At 47.4% G+C, this 18,175-nt stretch overlaps 1 protein-coding gene across 1 annotated transcript in view; it reads right to left on the bottom strand.

Moving 5' to 3' along the window:
• LOC139229054 (ephrin type-B receptor 2) overlaps positions 1–18,175 on the bottom strand; it is a 585,159-nt gene that overhangs the window by 31,754 nt on the left and 535,230 nt on the right. Inside the window, exon 13 of the mRNA XM_070860715.1 lies at positions 353–568. Coding sequence (XP_070716816.1) covers positions 353–568 — 216 coding nt within the window. The remainder of the gene's footprint in view (positions 1–352; positions 569–18,175) is intronic.

Here is an 18,175-nt window from a genome sequence, read left to right as displayed (position 1 = left end):
GAAAATTTGCAAAGGAAATCGCTATCAAGCCTTCGAACCTTATGCAAATGAGTGGGATAACTTCTTGGGGACCTATCTCGGAGGTGATGCAATCAATCGAGGTAATTCGCACTTGCTGATGTCTCCGCGTAAAACTGGTGTAACTCAGCGACACCTGAATTTGCTGGGAACAAACGGTGCAACCCCATGGTCATGCAAAATTTCCCCGCAAATTCCCTGTCAATATATGTTTACTGCCTGCTAACTTCTGTGGTTTGTGTTGCTTCACTAAAAATGTCACTAATAAGCGAAGGTGAATGAGAGAGTTGCAATATTATCCAAGCTAAATGGTTACTTCAGTGGCTTGTTTTACCAAAGCACTTGTGTACGTTGGGTCTGACGTATCGTCCTCGAGGAATCTGGACAGTCCAAAGTCAGAAACCTTGCACACAAGGTTGCTGTTGACGAGTATATTGCGAGCAGCCAGGTCTCTGTGCACGTAACTCATGTCTGCCAGATACTTCATCCCGGCAGCAATTCCACGCAGCATTCCAACCAGCTGGATAACTGTGAATTGTCCATCATTTTGCTGGAAAGATAAAACAATGAAGGGTTAAAACCTGAAAGCTTAACTTTTTCCCTTACTTTACAGATGCTGCCTGTGGAGGCTGGGTCATTGAATATATTTAAGGTGGAGATAGACAGATTTTTGAACGATAAGGGAGTCGAGGGTTATGGGGAGTGGGCAGGGAAGTGGAGTTGAGGCCAAGATCAGATTAGCCATGATCTTATTGAATGGCGGAGCAGGCTCGAGGGGCCGAATGGCCGACTCCTGCTCCTATTTCTTATGACCTGATGGGTTTTCCAGTATTCTGTTTCTGTTTCAAAACCAAATCAATGTCATGGCAGAGTGTTTTCGATAAGTGAATCTAGGTGGGCCCAATATTAACGTTATCGAACAGAAAGGGTATAATTTAAGCAACTTTACGTTTCACGATGCAGAAAACATAACCCAATGAACAGAATCAATGTAAGCTTTTTTCCTGTTTCGATGATTTGATGGTATTTGTCTCAGACACTGATTGCGGTGGGAGAGCAGATTCAACACGCAGCGATACGAGAAGCTCACTGGAGCAAACTCAGTGAATGGGTGTGAGGCTAATGCAAACATACAGGAATCAGCTTTTGCACTGTTCATGGTAGATTTCCCAGCCACCTACTAACAGGAATATAACAGGAACTCCTTCATGGCAAACGAGCCAAAGGTGGGCAGAGGAAACGTTACTGGGACACCCTTAAAGCCTCCCTGATAAAGTGCAACATCCCCACCGACACCTCGTAGCCCTGGCCAAAGACCACCCTAAGTGGAGGAAGAGCATCCGGGAGGGCGCTGAGCACCTCGAGTCTCATCGCCGAGAGCATGTAGAAACCAAGTGCAGAAGTGGAAAGAGCGTGCGGCAAACCACCCTTTCCCTCAATGACTATCTTTCCTGCCTGTCACAGGGACTGTGGTTCTCGTATTGGACTGTTCAGCCACCAAAGCACTCATTTTAAGATTCATGGTAGATTTCCCAGCCATCTACTAACAGGAATATAACAAGAACTCCTTCATGGCAAACGAGCCAAAGGTGGGCAGAGGAAACGTTACTAGGACACCCTTAAAGCCTCCCTGATAAAGTCTTCCTCAATTCCGAGGGACTGCCTATGATGATGATGAGGATGAACAGGAATATCCCAATCAACTACACCTTCATTTTTCAAATGAACACACTGATGAAGGTACATGTTCAAATCATCGGAATTAACTCCATGCAGTGAATGGAGATGGTAGAAAGTTCACACAGGGAGCCCTATTTCAGAGATACCCAGCTTGTGTGCCACAATGCGTCAAATCCCTCTATACCATCCCCTCTCAGCCCCACTTTCAGGAGAAAAGACCACGTTCATAGAATAACAGAATGATACAGCAGAGAGGCCGCTCCCGCTCTTCCCCATCTGATTTCTACCACTCCCAACTGCTCCCCCTCCCAATCAATCCCCCACCTCATTGCCCTCCTCCTGATACCCTCCAACATCCCACTCGACCACCCTCCCTATCCCCACTGCTCCCATTCCCCACCCCCATCCCAAATGTTACCCCCCCGCTGCCTCGCCCCTCTCCCGATGGTTCCCATCTTCTGATCACTCCCGTCTCCTATTCTTTCCTCCGTTCGGAGGAGGAGTGATCGGGTGGGGAGGGAATTGGAAGGAGGAGGAGAGCCGATCTGGAGGGGGAGGAGATTGGGAGGGGGGAGCAAAGGGGAGAGTGGTGGGGTCCAGGAGGGGGGAAATCACGAAGGGGAATGGTGATCAGGAATTAGAAGGGTATCGGAAGTGGGGGGGCGTGATGACGAGGAGGGAGGGGATCGGGAGAGCAGAGCGATTGGGAATAGGAGGGGATCGAAAGGGAGGCGATAAACAATCAGAAGGCGAGAGCAATTGAGAAGGTGAAAGAAAGACCTACATTTATGTAGCGCCTTTCACGACCACCGGACGTCTCAAAGCGCTTCACAGCCAATTAAGTGCTTTTGGAGTGTAGTCACCGTTGTAACGTCAGCTCCAAATTGCTTCCCCAATCCCAATTTCCTCTCCCCCACCCCCGGTCCACTCACCTGATCACACCCGCTTCTCGAAAGCTCAGCCCCTCGCGATCGCTCCACCCTCACGATCTCCTCGCCCCCGATCCCCTTCCCCTCACGATCACCACCCCCCTTTTCTCCTCCACCGATAGTGTCAGCTGTGGCTCAGTGGGCAGCACACTTGCCTCTGAGTAAGAAGGTTGTGGGTTCAAGTCCCACTCCAAGGACTTGAGCACATAAATCCAGGCTGACACTCCCAGTGCAGTACTGAGGGAGTGCTGCACTGTTGGAGGTGCCATCTTTCAGATGAGATGTTAAACCGAGGTCCTGCCCGCCCTCTCAAGTGGAAGTAAAAGATCGCATGGCAGTATTTCGAACAAGAGCAGGGGAGTTATCCCCGGTGACCTGGGGCCAATATTTATCCCTCAATCAAAGTAACAAAAACAGATTATCTGGTCATTATCACATTGCTGCTTTTGGGAGCTTGCTGTGTGCAAATTGGCTCCCACGTTACAACGGTGACTACACTCCAAAAGTACTTAATTGGCTGTGAAGCGCTTTGAGACGTCCAGTGGTCGTGAAAGGCGCTACATAAATGTAGGTCTTTCTTTCACCTTCTCAATTGCTCTCGCCTTCTGATTGTTTATCGCCTCCCTTTCGATCCCCTCCTATTCCCAATCGCTCTGCTCTCCCGATCCCCTCCCTCCTCGTCATCACGCCCCCCCACTTCCGATACCCTTCTAATTCCTGATCACCATTCCCCTTCGTGATTTCCCCCCTCCTGGACCCCACCACTCTCCCCTTTGCTCCCCCCTCCCAATCTCCTCCCCCTCCAGATCGGCTCTCCTCCTCCTTCCAATCCCCTCCCCACCCGATCACTCCTCCATTCTTTTTTCCTACCAATCGCAACCCCTCCCGATTGCCCCGCCCCTCATGACACCCTCCCCCTCTCATACTGATCCCCAGCCACTACCGATCGCAAACTCCTCCCTTCACCTCCCTCTCCTGATCCCCTCTTCCTCTCGATCGCTACAACCTCCTGCTCACCTCCCACTCCCGATTGTTCCCCTTCCGAATTCCAGGCCTGCCCCCGATCCTCTCCTACTTCCCAAACTCGCCCTCTGATTGCTCTCCCTCCACTTTCCAATCGCTCCCGCCTCCCAATCATTCAACCCCAGTATCCCCCCCCTTGCCACACAATGAGCTCACATCCTGCAAACAAGGTGTTATTACACAAGATTAGGGCTCATGGGATTGGGGGTAATATACTAGCATGGATTGAGGATTGGTTAATGGACTGAAACAGAGTAGGAATAAATGGGACATTTTTTCGGGTTGGCAGGCTGTAACTAGTGGGGTACCACAAGGATCAGTGCTTGGGCCTCAGCTATTCATGATCTATATCAATGACTTAGATAAGGGCACTGAGTATGATGTATCCAAGTTTACTGATGACACCAAGCTAGGTGGGAATGTAAGTTGTAAGAAGGACTCAAAGAGGCTTCAAGGGGATATAAACAGGCTAAGTGAGTGGGCAAGAACATGGCAGATGGAATATAATGTGGAAAAATGTGAAGTTATCCACTTTGATAGGAAAAATAGAAAAGAAGAATATGTTTTAAATGGTGAGAGATTGGGAAATGTTGGTGTTCAGAGGGACCTGGGTGTCCTTGTACACGGATCAAAGAAAGTTAACAAGCAGGTACAGCAAGCAATTAAGAAAGTAAATGGTATGTTGGCCTTTATTGCAAATGGATTGGAATATAAGAGTGAAGATGTATTACTGCAATTATATAGGGGCCTGGTGAGACCACACCTGGAGTATTGTGTATAGTTTTGGTCTCTTTACTCAAAGAATGATATACTTGCCTTTGAGGGATTGCAACAAAGGTTCACTCGACTAATTCCTGGGATGCGGGTATTGTCCTACGAGGAGAGATTGAGGAGCTAGGCCTATATTCCCGAGAATTTAGAAGAATGAGAGGTGATCTCATTGAAACATACAACATTCTTAAGGAGCTTGACAGAGTTATGCTGAGAAGATGTTTCCCCTGACTGGGAAGTCTAGAACTCAGGGCCACAGTCTGAGAATAAGGGATTGTCCATTTAAGACTGAGATGAGGAGAAATTTCTTCACTCAGAGGGTGGTGAATCTTTGGAATTCTCTATTCCATAGAGCAATGGAGGCTCAGTCTTTGAGTATATTCAAGACAGAGATCGATAGATTTTGGATATTAGGGGAATAGTGCGAGAAAGTGGAGTTGCGGTAGAAGATCAGCCATGATCTTATTAAATGGCGGAACAAGATTGAAGGGCAAGGACATGGCAGATGGAATATAATGTGTAGAAATGTGAAGTTATGCACTTTGGTAGGGAAAATAGAAAAGCAGAATATGTTTTAAATGGTGAGAGATTGGGAAATGTTGCTGTTCAGAGGGACCTGGGTGTCCTTGTACACGGATCACAGAAAGTTAGCATGCAGGTACAACAAATGGTATGTTGGCCTTTATTGCAAATGGATTGGAATATAAAAGTGAAGATGTATTACTGCTATTATATAGGGGCCTGGTGAGACCACACCTGGAATATTGTGTACAGTTTTGGTCTCTTTACTCAAAGAAGCATATACTTGCCTTTGAGGGATTGCAATGAAGGTTCACTGGACTAATTCCTGGGAAGAGGGGGTGTCATGTATTCAACTATCATTGTAACCCATGTATAAGCTGACCTAAGTTGTACACCTTGAGAACATTGACCACAGGGGGCGAACTTGTGGGAGACACTCCTAACCTGGACTTTCCGGTATAAAAGGGGAAGCTCCACCCACCTTCAGTCTCTTGAGGTCTTGGTAATAAAGGTAACTGGTCACAGAGTGACCTTCTCTCAAGTATGGGCCTCGTGTGCATTTAGACTGTATAGCAAGGACATATCATTGGCGACGAGAAACTGGGATTTAAACCACACGAGCATGGCCACTAGCAGCACCGAAGAGAGGTACTGTGTTGGTGATGATTGGGACGACTTTATTGAGAGACTACAGCAAAGTTTTGGCACTAAGGAATGGTTGGGACAGGATTCGGCCGACAAACGCAGGGCTCATCTCCTGACGGTTTGTGGATCCAGAACGTACTCCCTGATGAAGGACCTTCTAGCGCCAGAGAAGCCGGCGGACAAGACGTTCGAAGAGCTCAGTAAGTTGTTCGGGGAATACCTTAAACCGGTGAGCAGCATGCACATGGCGAGACACCATGTGGTTTTACACGCACCGGCGGTGAGAAGGGCAAAGCGTTCCAGACTTCGTGGCAGATCTCCGGCGACTGACGAGTCTATGTAAGTTCACAGATGCATACAGAGCGGAGATGCTGCAAGACTTTTTTATTGAGGGCATCGGGCACGCTGGGGTTTTAAGGAAACTAATTGAGACCAAAGACTTGAACTTGGAAGCGGCGGCTCTGATAGCCCAGACAATTATCTCAGGGGAGGAAGAGACCAGAATGATTTATGGCAAAAATCTTGGCTCAAATGCAGCAAACGACCAGGGAGTCAACACTGATAACGCGGTACACAGTTTTTGAGGCAGAAAAGGGCAATCAGACATGCCCCAGCATGCAGTCGAACCCAAAGGGGGAATTCAACAGAGACAATGGCTAGCTGAACAGCGATTCATGCCATCGCAATCGACAATGCGGATAGTAATGGAGCCATCAACACCTGTTAATGGTGCGCTTAAGGACAGTTACAGAGACAGTCAGAGACGATCGACTGGTAATGGACCTTTTGTTTCCAACAATGGGGCCTCCAGTTCATGCTGGAGGTGTGGAGGCAGACACCCAGCCAGAGCTTGCAGGCATCAGCAATGTACCTGCAGAAACTGCAACGTCAGCGGTCACTTGGCGCGTATATGCAGGAAGCCTGCAGCCAGGTTGATGTACGAGGAGGATGGCCCCGTTGTAAGTCCTACGAGGCCAAATGAATATTGGGGGAAATCGCTGGAAGCTGAAGTTCAGCGAGTTCATGTGGAACACATATACAGTTCATATGTCAGGACTCCACCGATAATGATGAAAGTGCTCCTCAATGACATCCCAGGAGCTCGACACGGGGGCCAGCCAGTCCCTGATGAGTATCAAACAGTTCGAAAGGTTGTGGGTGTCCAAGGCCAGGAGGCCAAAATTATTGCCGATTGACGCACTGCTACGGACATATACAAAGGAGATCATTCCGGTGCTAGGCAGCGCCATGGTAGTCATGACCCACAAAGATTCGGAGAACAGGTTGCCACTCTGGATAGTCCCAGGGGACGGTCCCGCACTACTGGGGAGGAGTTGGCTTGCTGTCATGAACTGGAAATGGGGCGATGTCAATACAATGTCTTCTGTGGAGTGAGTATCATGCTCACAGGTCCTGGACAAATTTGACGCATTATTTCAACCCGGCATCGGCACTTTCATGGGGACCAAGATAGTGATTCACATAAACCCGGACGCCAGGCCAGTACAACACAAGGCCAGAGCGGTGCCGTACGTGATGCGGGAAAAGATAGACTGCGAATTGGACCGCCTGCTGAGGGAAGGCATCATCTCTCCAGTCGAATTCAGTGACTGGGCGAGCCCGATCGTGCCGGTGCTCAAGGCGGATGGATCGGTCAGGATATGTGGCGATTACTACGCCACCATCAATCGAGTGTCACTCCAAGACCAGTACCCGCGACGCTATCCGGTGGCAAACTTTTTTCAAAATTGGACCTGACCCAAGCTTACATAACCCAGGAACTGGCGAGTGAGTCGAAGAAGCTGACCACCATCACGACACACAAGGGGTTGTTTGAGTATAACAGATGTCCGTTCGGGATTCATTCGGCCGCCGCGATCTTTCAGCGAAATATGGAAAGCCTCCTCAAGTCGATTCCAAGATGACATCCTCATCACGGGTCGCGATACTGAAGAACACCTCCACAACCTGGATAGGTGCTACGCAGACTGGACCGGGTAGGGCTGTAACTGAAAAAGGCAAAGTGCATCTTCTTAGCTCCAGAGGTAGAATTCCTGGGGAGGAGGGTAGCAGCAGACGGGATCAGACCTACTGCGTCCAAAATGGAAGCGATCCAGAGAGCACCCAGACCCCGTAACACGACGGAGCTGCGTTCTTTCCTGGGGCTCCTGAACTATTTTGGCAACTTTCTTCCCAAGTTGAGGACGCTGTTAGAGCCGCTACATGTGCTCCCACGTAAAGGTCGCGATTGGGTCTGGGGGGACAGCCAAGAAAGGACTTTTGACAGAGCATGAAATTTGTTATGCTCCAACAAACTGTTAACGTTATATGACCCATGTAAGAAACGAGTTTTAACATGCGATGCGTCGTCCTATGGTGTCAGGTGTGTGTTGCAGCATGTGAATGCCAATGGTCAGTTACAGCCAGTAGCTTATGCCTCCAGAAGTCTGTCCCAGGCAGAAAGGGGCTACGAGATGGTAGAAAAGGAAGCACTAGCATGTATATATGCAGTAAAAAAAATGCACCAGTACCTGTTTGGCAGGAAATTTGAGCTGGAGACAGATCACAAACCCCTACCGTCCCTTTTGGCCGACAACAAGGCCATAAATGCGAATGCATCGGCCCGCATACAGAGGTGGGCACTCACGTTAGCTGCCTATGACTACACAATTCAGCACAGACCGGGCACTGAAAACTGTGCCGATGCACTCAGCAGGCTCCCACTAGCCACCACTGAGGGGGCAGCTGAGCATTATGTTGAAATGGTCATGGCTGTTGAAGCTTTCGAAAGCGAAGACTCACCGGTGACAGCCCGTCAGATTAAAGTCGAGACAAATAAAGACCCGCTACTGTCTTTAGTTAAGAAATGCGCCCTGAATAGGGACTGGGCAGCCACGTATGGGGTATGCCCTGAGGAGTTTAAACCGTTTCATAGGCGCAAGGATGAACTCTCGATTTGGGCCGATTGCCTACTGTGGGGAAACTGAGTAGTCATGCCCAGAAGGGCAGAGAGGTGTTTATCAGAGAACTTTACAATGAGCACCCGGGCATTGTCATGATGAAGGCAATTGCCAGGTCACACGTTTGGTGGCTAGATGCAGACCTGGAACTTTGTGTTCGCAGGCGCAACACGTGTGCTCAGCTGGGCAACGCACCCAGGGAAGCTCCCCCTTAGCCCTTGGTCTTGGCCCGCCAATCCATGGTCATGCATCCATGTGGACCACACAAGTCCTTTCATGGGAAAAATATTTTTGGTTGTAGTAGACGACTACTCCAAATGGATTGAGTGTGCCATTTTAAATTCAAGCACATCATCTGCCATGGTAGAAAGTCTACGGGCAATGTTCGCCGCCCATGGTCTACCGGACGTCTTGGTCAGCGACAATGGCCCGTGCTTCACAAGCATTGAATTCCAGAACTTCATGGCAGGCAATGGAATCAACCATGTCAGAACGGCACCGTTCAAGCCGGTCTCAAACGGCCAGGCAGAATGAACAGTGCAGATAATCAAACAGGGGATGCTCAGAATCCAAGGGGGTTCCCTACAAAGCCGCTTATCACGCCTCCTGTTGGCCTATAGATCCCGACCACACTCGCTCACAGGGGTTCCACCTGCAGAGCTGCTAATGAAAAGGATGCTCAAAACCAGGTTATCCCTTATACACCCTACTATGAAAGAAATTGTTGAGAGCAGGCGTCAGTCACAATGTGACTACCATGACAGGAATGCGAGGGCGCGATGTATTGATGTCAATGACCTTGTTTTTGTCCTTAATTACGCTGCAGGGCCCAAATGGCTTGCAGGCACTGTGATTGCCAAAGAGAGGAATTGGGTTTTGGTCGTTAAACTTACCAATGGACAAATCTGCCGCAAACACATGGATCAAACTAAAAGAAGGTTCAGCAACCCCATAGAAGAAGCAGAGGAAGCACATGATGTAGATTTCACTCCACCACAGGTGACCGAACACCGGAACCAAGTGGAGGAGAGCCCAGTCACTGTGGGCAGCCCGGACAGGCCTAAGGCACTGCAAACAGCAGACACTCAGGCCAGCACCCAACAACCGGAGCCCCAACTCAGGCGCTCTACAAGGGAGCGTAAACCACCAGAGAGACTTAACCAGTGATCCCAATTGGACTTTGGGGAAGAGGTGATGTCATGTCTTCAACTATCATTGTAACCCATGTATAAGCTGACCTAAGTTGTACACCTTAAGAACATTGACCACAGGGGGCGAACTTGTGGGAGACACTCCTAACCTGGACTTTCCAGTATAAAAGGGGAAGCTCTACCCACCTTCAGTCTCTTGAGGTCTTGGTAATAAAGGTAACTGGTTACAGATTGACCTTCTCTTAAGTATGGGCCTCGTGTACATTTATACTGTATAGTAAGGACATATCAGGGGGATTGTCCTATGAGGAGAGATTGAGGAGCGAGGCTGACTCCTGCTCCTATTTCTTATGTTCTTATGTTCTCACACACTGGAACCAACAAACTGTAAGAAGTGTAAGACCAGAGGAAACATCAAAGCATGGGTTGCTGGAAGGGATTTTTGCATTCTCGGCTAAAAGCAATGGTGAATGTCTGTCAACAGGCCCTTTTTTGTGGCATTAAGAACTTTCTTTAAAATAATTTTCTCTGATAAGTACTCCACATTTGTGAAAACATTACTTCGGTAACTTTAACAAAGTGGATATTTTTAATAACAAGCTGAGGAACATTGGACTGTAGAATCTTGGTATTTTTTTCATCGAGCATGACCTGAGCAAGTACAGCACACATCGATTAGTTACAGGCAATTTATTGCTCACTCTACTTTGTCCCTCCTGTACTAATGCAACAATTACCAACAATCCCCAAGTCTCTCAGCATTAAACTGCCAATTTGTGCTCAATTCATGCTGAATTATGGGCATGATTATACCCTCAACTCATGGCCATTAGGAGCTGGGCTGAAAGTTTCCAATTTAGTTTCATGACATTCTCTAATATATCCTGACTTTGGTTGTAACATTAATGACCTGTGGATAGCTCACCATCTTTGTCCCTTTTGAGTAAGTACAGCTTCCAAAAGCTGCATTATAAACTGCTCCAGATGTTCCCCAAGGGTCACTTTTGGGTCCATTACTCTTTGCAGTGTTTATAAATGACCCAGACTCGGCTGTAGGGAGCAGCATTATAAAGTTTTCAGATGAAACTTTGCGCTGTAGTAGATAGTGATGAGGATAGTTACAGGCTTCAGGATGACACAGACAGGATGGGGAAATGGGCAGGAACATGGCAGATGGAGTTCTATGCGGAGAAGTGTGAGGTGATGCACTTTGGGAGGACTAATATGGACAGGCAGGATACTATAAATGGCACGATCCAGAAAGTGTAGATGGGCAGAGAGACCTGGGTGTCCATGTACTCAAATCCTTAAAGGTGGCAAGGCAAGATGGTGAGGTGGTTAAAAAATGCATATGGGTTACTTGGGTTTATAAATCGAGCAATGGAATATAAAAGCAAAGAGATCGTGCTGGAACTTTATAAATCACTGGTTGGGCCTCAGCTGGGGTATTGTGGACAATCTGGGCACCGCACTTCAGCAAAGATGTAAAAGAAAGACTTGCATTTATATAGCGCCTTTCACGACCACCAGACATCTCAAAGCGCTTTACAGCCAATGAAGTACTTTTGGAGTGTAATCACTGTTGTAATGTGGGAAACACGGCAGCCAATTTGTACACAGCAAGCTCCCACAAACAGCAATGCAATAATGACCAGATAAGCTGTTCTTTTTGTTATTTTGATTGAGGGATACATATTGGCCAGGACACCAGGGATAACTCCCCTGCTCTTCTTTGAAATAGTGCCATGGGATCTTTTATGTCCATGTGAGAGAACAGACTTGGTTCAACATCTCATTCGAAAGATGGCACCTCCAACAGTGCAATGCACCCTCGGCACTACAATGGAGTGTCAGTGTAGAATTTTTTGTGCTCAAGTCCCTGGAGTAGGACTTGAATCCACAACTTTCTGACTCAGAGGCGAGTGTGCTACCCACTGAGCCACAACTGACACTGAGGCTTTAGAAAGGTACAAAGGACATTTTCCAGGATATTACTAGAGATGAGCGACTTCAGTTATGAGGAGAGGTTGGAAAAGTTAGAACTGCTCTCCTTGGAATAGAGAAGATTAAGAGGTGACTTAATAGAGGATTTCAAGACTACGAGAGGTTTGATAGAGTAGATCAAGAAAAACTATTGCCTGTGGCGAGTGGGTCAATAACCAGAGGGCATCGATTAAAACCATTGGCAAAATATCCAGAGGGGAGATGAGGAGAAATGTTTTCATTCAGAGAGTTGCGGGGATTTGGAACGTTCTACCTGAAAAGGTGGTGGGAGTTGACTCCATCAATAATTTTAAAGTGGAGTTGGGCGGATAGTGGAGGATGAGGAACTCTCAGGGCTACAGACAAACAGCGGGATGTGGGACTAAACACGACCGCTCTTTCAAAGAGTCAGCACAGGCACGGATATAATGGGCCGAATGGCCTCCTTTTGTGCTGTAAGTTTCTATAATAATGAGTATAGCATGTCATGAATGGCTGTCCGTTGTGTAAGAAATCGTGGATTGGAAGAAATAACTTGAGACCAAAAAGTCTCTTCAGTCTGGTGTTAGAATTGAAGATTCATTCCCTGGTACAATAGCTAAAGCAACTTAAACAGCATGAACATCAATAACTGATAACAGGCAGCTCCAAACATGTGAAGGCCATGAACAGCCTGTCTGACTCCAACCCTGGGAGGATGTGAAGAGGAGGGTTTCACCCAAGAGTTGCGAGAAAGAACCCGACATATCAGGTTAAATGGTCCTGTCCATATCCTGCACCAGGCCCACCCCTAAAAAGAGAATAAAAGAAAGACTCAGAAGACATTTCAGGGCAAACGGTGAAGATAAGAATTGTTCGTGCCACCAGCCGTCTGTGCAATTAGGACTAGTACCAGCTACTTGTCACGGTCGCATGCCCACGATGCCTATCCTGATTGTGCATTTGACGATATTTGAGCTATCACTCCCTTAATAAAATGCCTTATAACTCCTAAGGCCCTGCACCTGGTGCGAGCGTTGGACCGTCCATTTATTGGCAGTCCCCGGGCGAAACGTAAGTTTTTGCCGCCCGCTGCCGCTGGGGCCAGTCGGGCGCGAGCTTAATTACGTTTCTGTTGGCAGCAGCGGGAGTGGCAGGCGTGAGTGAGTGGCAGCATCAACGGGTGGTTGGTGCAGGTCGCTCGACCCGGTAAACATTGGAGGCCGTGCACCGCGCATGCGCGAGATTTAGAATTTTTTTTGTAGTTTCTTGTGGCCGATGACATCACTTTTACCGCGATTGGGGATGAGGGCTCAGCTGCGCATGCGCATATAACCTCGTTACTCACTTACGCCTGCTAGTTGTAGCGTGGTCTAATTTAGAGAGAGAGAAGCAACATTATCATCAGACATCCATCTTACAAAGCTCTCATGAGTGAAAAAAAAGCTGCCAAGAAGTGTAATGGAGGGAGGCCCAGAGCTCCCTGGTTTACTGAGGATGAGCTGGAGGCACTGGTCTCAGAGGTGGAGCACCGATATAAAGACCTCACCCGGGATGGTCATGGCAAGCCTGCACCACCCCAGTATAGACGCATTTGGCAGGAGATTGGTGAGGCCATGTTCTCAGTGGGTAACATGGTGTGGGATGGAGACCAGTGTCGGAGACGATGGAATGATGTGGTTGTGTTAGCAAAAGTAAACATCTTATTGATGCACTCCCGCACTACTCAAAAAGGTTCTGTGGCCGTTGTGTCTGTGTGTGTGTGTGTGTGTGCGCTGGATGTGTGTGTGTGTGTGTGTGTGTGTGTGTGTGTGTGTGTGCGCTGGATGTGTGTGTGTGTGTGTGTGTGTGTGTGCGCTGGGTGTGTGTGTGTGTGTGTGTGTGTGTGTGTGTGTGTGCGCTGGATGTGTGTGTGTGTGTGTGTGTGTGTGTGTGTGCGCGCTGGATGTGTGTGTGTGTGTGTGTGCGCGCTGGATGTGTGTGTGTGTGTGTGCGCGCGCTGGATGTGTGTGTGTGTGTGTGTGTGTGTGTGCGCGCTGGATGTGTGTGTGTGTGTGTGTGTGTGTGTGCGCTGGATGTGTGTGTGTGTGTGTGTGTGTGTGTGCGCTGGATGTGTGTGTGTGTGTGTGTGTGCGCGCTGGATGTGTGTGTGTGTGTGTGTGTGTGCGCTGGATGTGTGTGTGTGTGCGCTGGATGTGTGTGTGTGTGTGTGTGTGTGTGCGCGTTGCATGTGCAAAACGGGTAAAGGCTGCAACTTTTACTTCTGCAAAAGAAAAGAACAGCCAATGTATCAAAGCAGAGTGGCGCGAAAGGGGGCCCACCAAATGTCATTGAGGTGACTAACATCGAGCAGCGTGCATTGGCGCTGGTGAGTGACCACACATGGTGGTACCGATCCCGTGCTAGAGCATGGTAAGTTTTAACGACTCACCGGTCTGTGTGACACTCATGTCATGGAAGGTCATGTAATGTGATGTCAAATGCTTTTTAATGCATTGTCTGCCAGCCATTCATGGTGTGGTGATGTGTCGATGGTCGTCCTTGAAGTAAGAATGTGACGGTTTTCATGTCAGCAGAGTCAGCATGGATTTATGAAAGGGAAATCATGTTGACAAATTGCCTGGAGTTCTTTGAGGATGTAACGAACAGGGTGAATAAAGGGGAACCAGTGGATGTGGCGTATTTGGACTTCCAGAAGGCATTTGATAAGGTACCACATAAAAGGTTACTGCACAAGATAAAAGTTCATGGGGTTGGGGGTAATATATTAGCATGGATAGATGATTGGCTACTGAACAGAAAACAGAGTTGGGATAAATGGTTCATTCTCTGTTGGCAATCATAACTAGTGGGGTGTCACAGGGATCAGTGCTGGACCCCAACTATTTACAATCTATATTAACAACTTGGAAGAAGGGACTGAGTGTAACATAGCCAAGTTTGCTGACGATACAAAGATGGGAGGAAAAGCAATGTGTGAGGAGGACACAAAAAATCTGCAAAAGGACATAGACAGGCTAAGTGAGTGGGCAAAAATTTGGCAGATGGAGAATAATGTTGGAAAGTGTGAGGTCATGTACTTTGGCAGAAAAAAATCAAAGAGCAAGTTATTATTTAAATGGAGAAAGATTGCAAAGTGCCGCAGTACAGCGGGACCTGGGGGTACTTGTGCATAAAACACAAAAGGATGGTATGCAGGTACAGCAAGTGATCAGGAAGGCCAATGGTATCTTGGCCTTTATTGCAAAGAAAATGGAGTATAAAAGCAGGGAAGTCTTGCTACAGCTATACAAGGTATTGGTGAGGCCACACCTGGAATACTGCATGCAGTTTTGGTTTCCATATTTACGAAAGGATATACTTGCTTTGGAGGCAGTTCAGAGAAGGTTCATTAGGTTGATTCCGGGGATGAGGGGGTTGACTTATGAGGAAAAGTTGAGTAGGTTGGAATTCAGAAGAATGAGAGGTGATCTTATCGAAACGTATAAGATTATGAGGGGGCTTGACAAGGTGGATATAGAGAAAATGTTTCCACTGATGGGGGAGACTAGAACTAGAGGGCACAATCTTAGAATAAGGGGCCGCCCATTTAAAATAGAGATGAGGAGGAATTTCTTCTCTCAGAGGGTTGTAAATCTGTGGAATGTGCTGCCTCAGAAAGCTGTGGAAGCTGGGACATTGAATAAATTTAAGACAGAAATAGACAATTTCTTAAATGATAAGGGAATAAGGGGTTACGGAGAGCAGGCAGGGAAGTGGAGCTGAGTCCATGATAGATCTGCCATGATCTTATTGAATGGCGGAGCAGGCTCGAGGGGTCATATGGCCTACTCCTGCTCCTATTTCTTATGTTTTTATGTTCTTATGTCAGCATGACCAACCGCACCCCCAGCTGAACATTTAAATGTTGTGCTGTACTTGCAGAGGATCAATCGGACACCACCGATCTATGCAACCCATCCACCTGTGGCACACAAAGGCAGTGTCTCACACCGCTTTGGGTACTGTTGAGGAGGATGACTCATCAGGGGAGGGCAGCAGCAGCCAAGTTCATGGCACCGTGGGTGACTCTGCTGCACAAGAGGGCAGAAAAAAAAGTGGGAGAGCTGTAGTGATAGGGGATTCGATTGTAAGGGGAATAGATAGGAGTTTCTGCGGCCGCAACCGAGACTCCAGGATGGTATGTTGCCTCCCTGGTGCAAGGGTCAAGGATGTCTCGGAGCGGGTGCAGGACATTCTGAAAAGGGAGGGTGAACAGCCAGTTGTCGTGGTGCACATAGGTACCAACGATATAGGTAAAAAACAGGATAAGGTCCTACGAGACGAATTTAGGGAGTTAGGAGCTAAATTAAAAAGTAGGACCTCAAAAGTAGTAATCTCAGGATTGCTACCAGTGCCATGTGCTAGTCAGAGTAGAAATCGCAGGATAGCCCAGATGAATACGTGGCTTGAGGAGTGGTGCAAAAGGGAGGGATTCAAATTCCTGGGACATTGGAACCGGTTCTGGGGGAGGTGGGACCAGTACAAACCAGACGGTCTGTACCTGGGCAGGATCGGAACCAATGTCCGAGGGGGAGTGTTTGCTAGTGCTGTTGGAGAGGAGTTAAACTAACATGGCGGGGGGATGGGAACCTATGCAGGGAGACAGAGGGAAATAAAATGGAGGCAGAAGGAAAAGATAGAAAAAAGAATAATAAAAGTGGAGGGCAGAGAAACCCAAGGCAAAAAACAAAAAGGGCCACATTACAGCAAAATTCTAAAGAGGCAAAGTGTGTTAAAAAGACAAGCCTGAAGGCTCTGTGCCTCAATGTGAGGAGTATTCGGAATAAGGTGGACGAATTAACTGCGTAGACAGCAGTTAATGGATAGGATGTAATTGGCATCACGGAGGCATGACTCCAGGGTGACCAAGGCTGGGAACTCAACATCCAGGGCTATTCAACATTTAGGAAGGATAGGCAGAGAGGAAAAGGAGGCGGGATGGCGTTGCTGGTTAAAGAGGAAATTAATGCAATAGTAAGAGGGACATTAGCCTGGATGATGTGGAATCGGTATGGGTGGAGCTGTGGAATACCAAAGGGCAGAAAATGCTATTGGGAGTTGTGTACAGACCACCAAACAATAGTAGTGAGGTTGAGGTTAGTGAGCATCAAACAAGAAATAAGGGATGTGTGCAATAAAGGTACAGCAGTTATCATGGGCGACTTTAATCTACATATTGATTGGGCGAACCAAACTGGTAGCAATGCGATGGAGGAGGATTTCCTGGAGTGTATTAGGGATGGTTTTCTTGACCAATATGTCGAGGAATCAACTGGAGAGCTGGCCATCCTAGACTGGGTGATGTGTAATGAGAAGGGACTAATTAGCAATCTTGTTGTGTGAGGCCCCTTGGGGAAGAGTGACCATAATATGGTAGAATTCTTTATTAAGATGGAGAGTGACAAAGTTAATTCAGGAACTAGGGTCCTGAACTTAAGGAAAGGTAACTTCGACGGTATGAGGCGTGAATTGGCTAGAATAGACTGGCAACCGATACTTAAAGGACTGACGGTGGATAAGCAATGGCAAACATTTGAAGATCACATGGATGAACTTCAGCAATTGTACATCCCTGTCTGGAGTAAAAATAAAACGGGGAAGGTGGCTCAACCGTGGCTAACAAGGGAAATTAAGGATAGTGTTAAAACCAAGGAAGAGGCATATAAATTGGCTAGAAAAAGTAACAAACCCGAGAACTGGGAGAAATTTAGAATTCAACAGAGGAGGACTAAGGGTTTAATTAAGACGGGAAAATAGAGTATGAGAAGAAGCTTGCAGGGGACATAAAAACTGACTGCAAAACCTTCTATAAATATGTGAAGTGAAAAAGATTAGTGAAGACAAATGTAGGTCCCTTGCAGTCGGCTTCAGGTGAATTTATAATGGGGGAACAAAGAAATGGCAGACCAATTGAAGAAATACTTTGGTTCTGTCTTCACGAAGGAAGACACAAATAACCTTCCGAATGTACTAGGGGACAGTGGGTCTAGTGAGAAGGAGGAACTGAAGGATATCCTTATTAGGTGGGAAATTGTGTTAGGGAAATTGATGGGATTGAAGGCTGATAAATCCCCGGGACCTGATAGTCTGCATCCCAGAGTACTTAAGGAAGTGGCCCTAGAAATAGTGGATGCATTGGTGGTCATTTTCCAACAGTCTATCGACTCTGGATCAGTTCCTATGGACTGGAGATAGCTAATTTAACACCACTTTTTTAAAAAGGAGGAAGAGAGCAAACGGGTAATTATAGACCAGTTAGCCTGACATCAGTAATGGGAAAAATGTTGGAATCAATCATTAAGGATGAAATAGTAGCGCATTTGGAAAGCAGTGACAGGATCGGTCCAAGTCAGCATGGATTTATGAAAGGGAAATCATGCTTGACGAATCTTCTGGAATTTTTTGAGGATGTAACTAGCAGAGTGGACAAGGGAGAACCAGTGGATGTGGTGTATTTGGACTTTCAAAAGTC

This window comes from Pristiophorus japonicus, chromosome 18 (assembly GCF_044704955.1).
Source record: "Pristiophorus japonicus isolate sPriJap1 chromosome 18, sPriJap1.hap1, whole genome shotgun sequence".
Taxonomy (NCBI): Eukaryota; Metazoa; Chordata; class Chondrichthyes; family Pristiophoridae; genus Pristiophorus; species Pristiophorus japonicus.
Note: the sequence above shows the minus strand (reverse complement) of the source record. Positions and strands in the feature narration are given on the sequence as shown.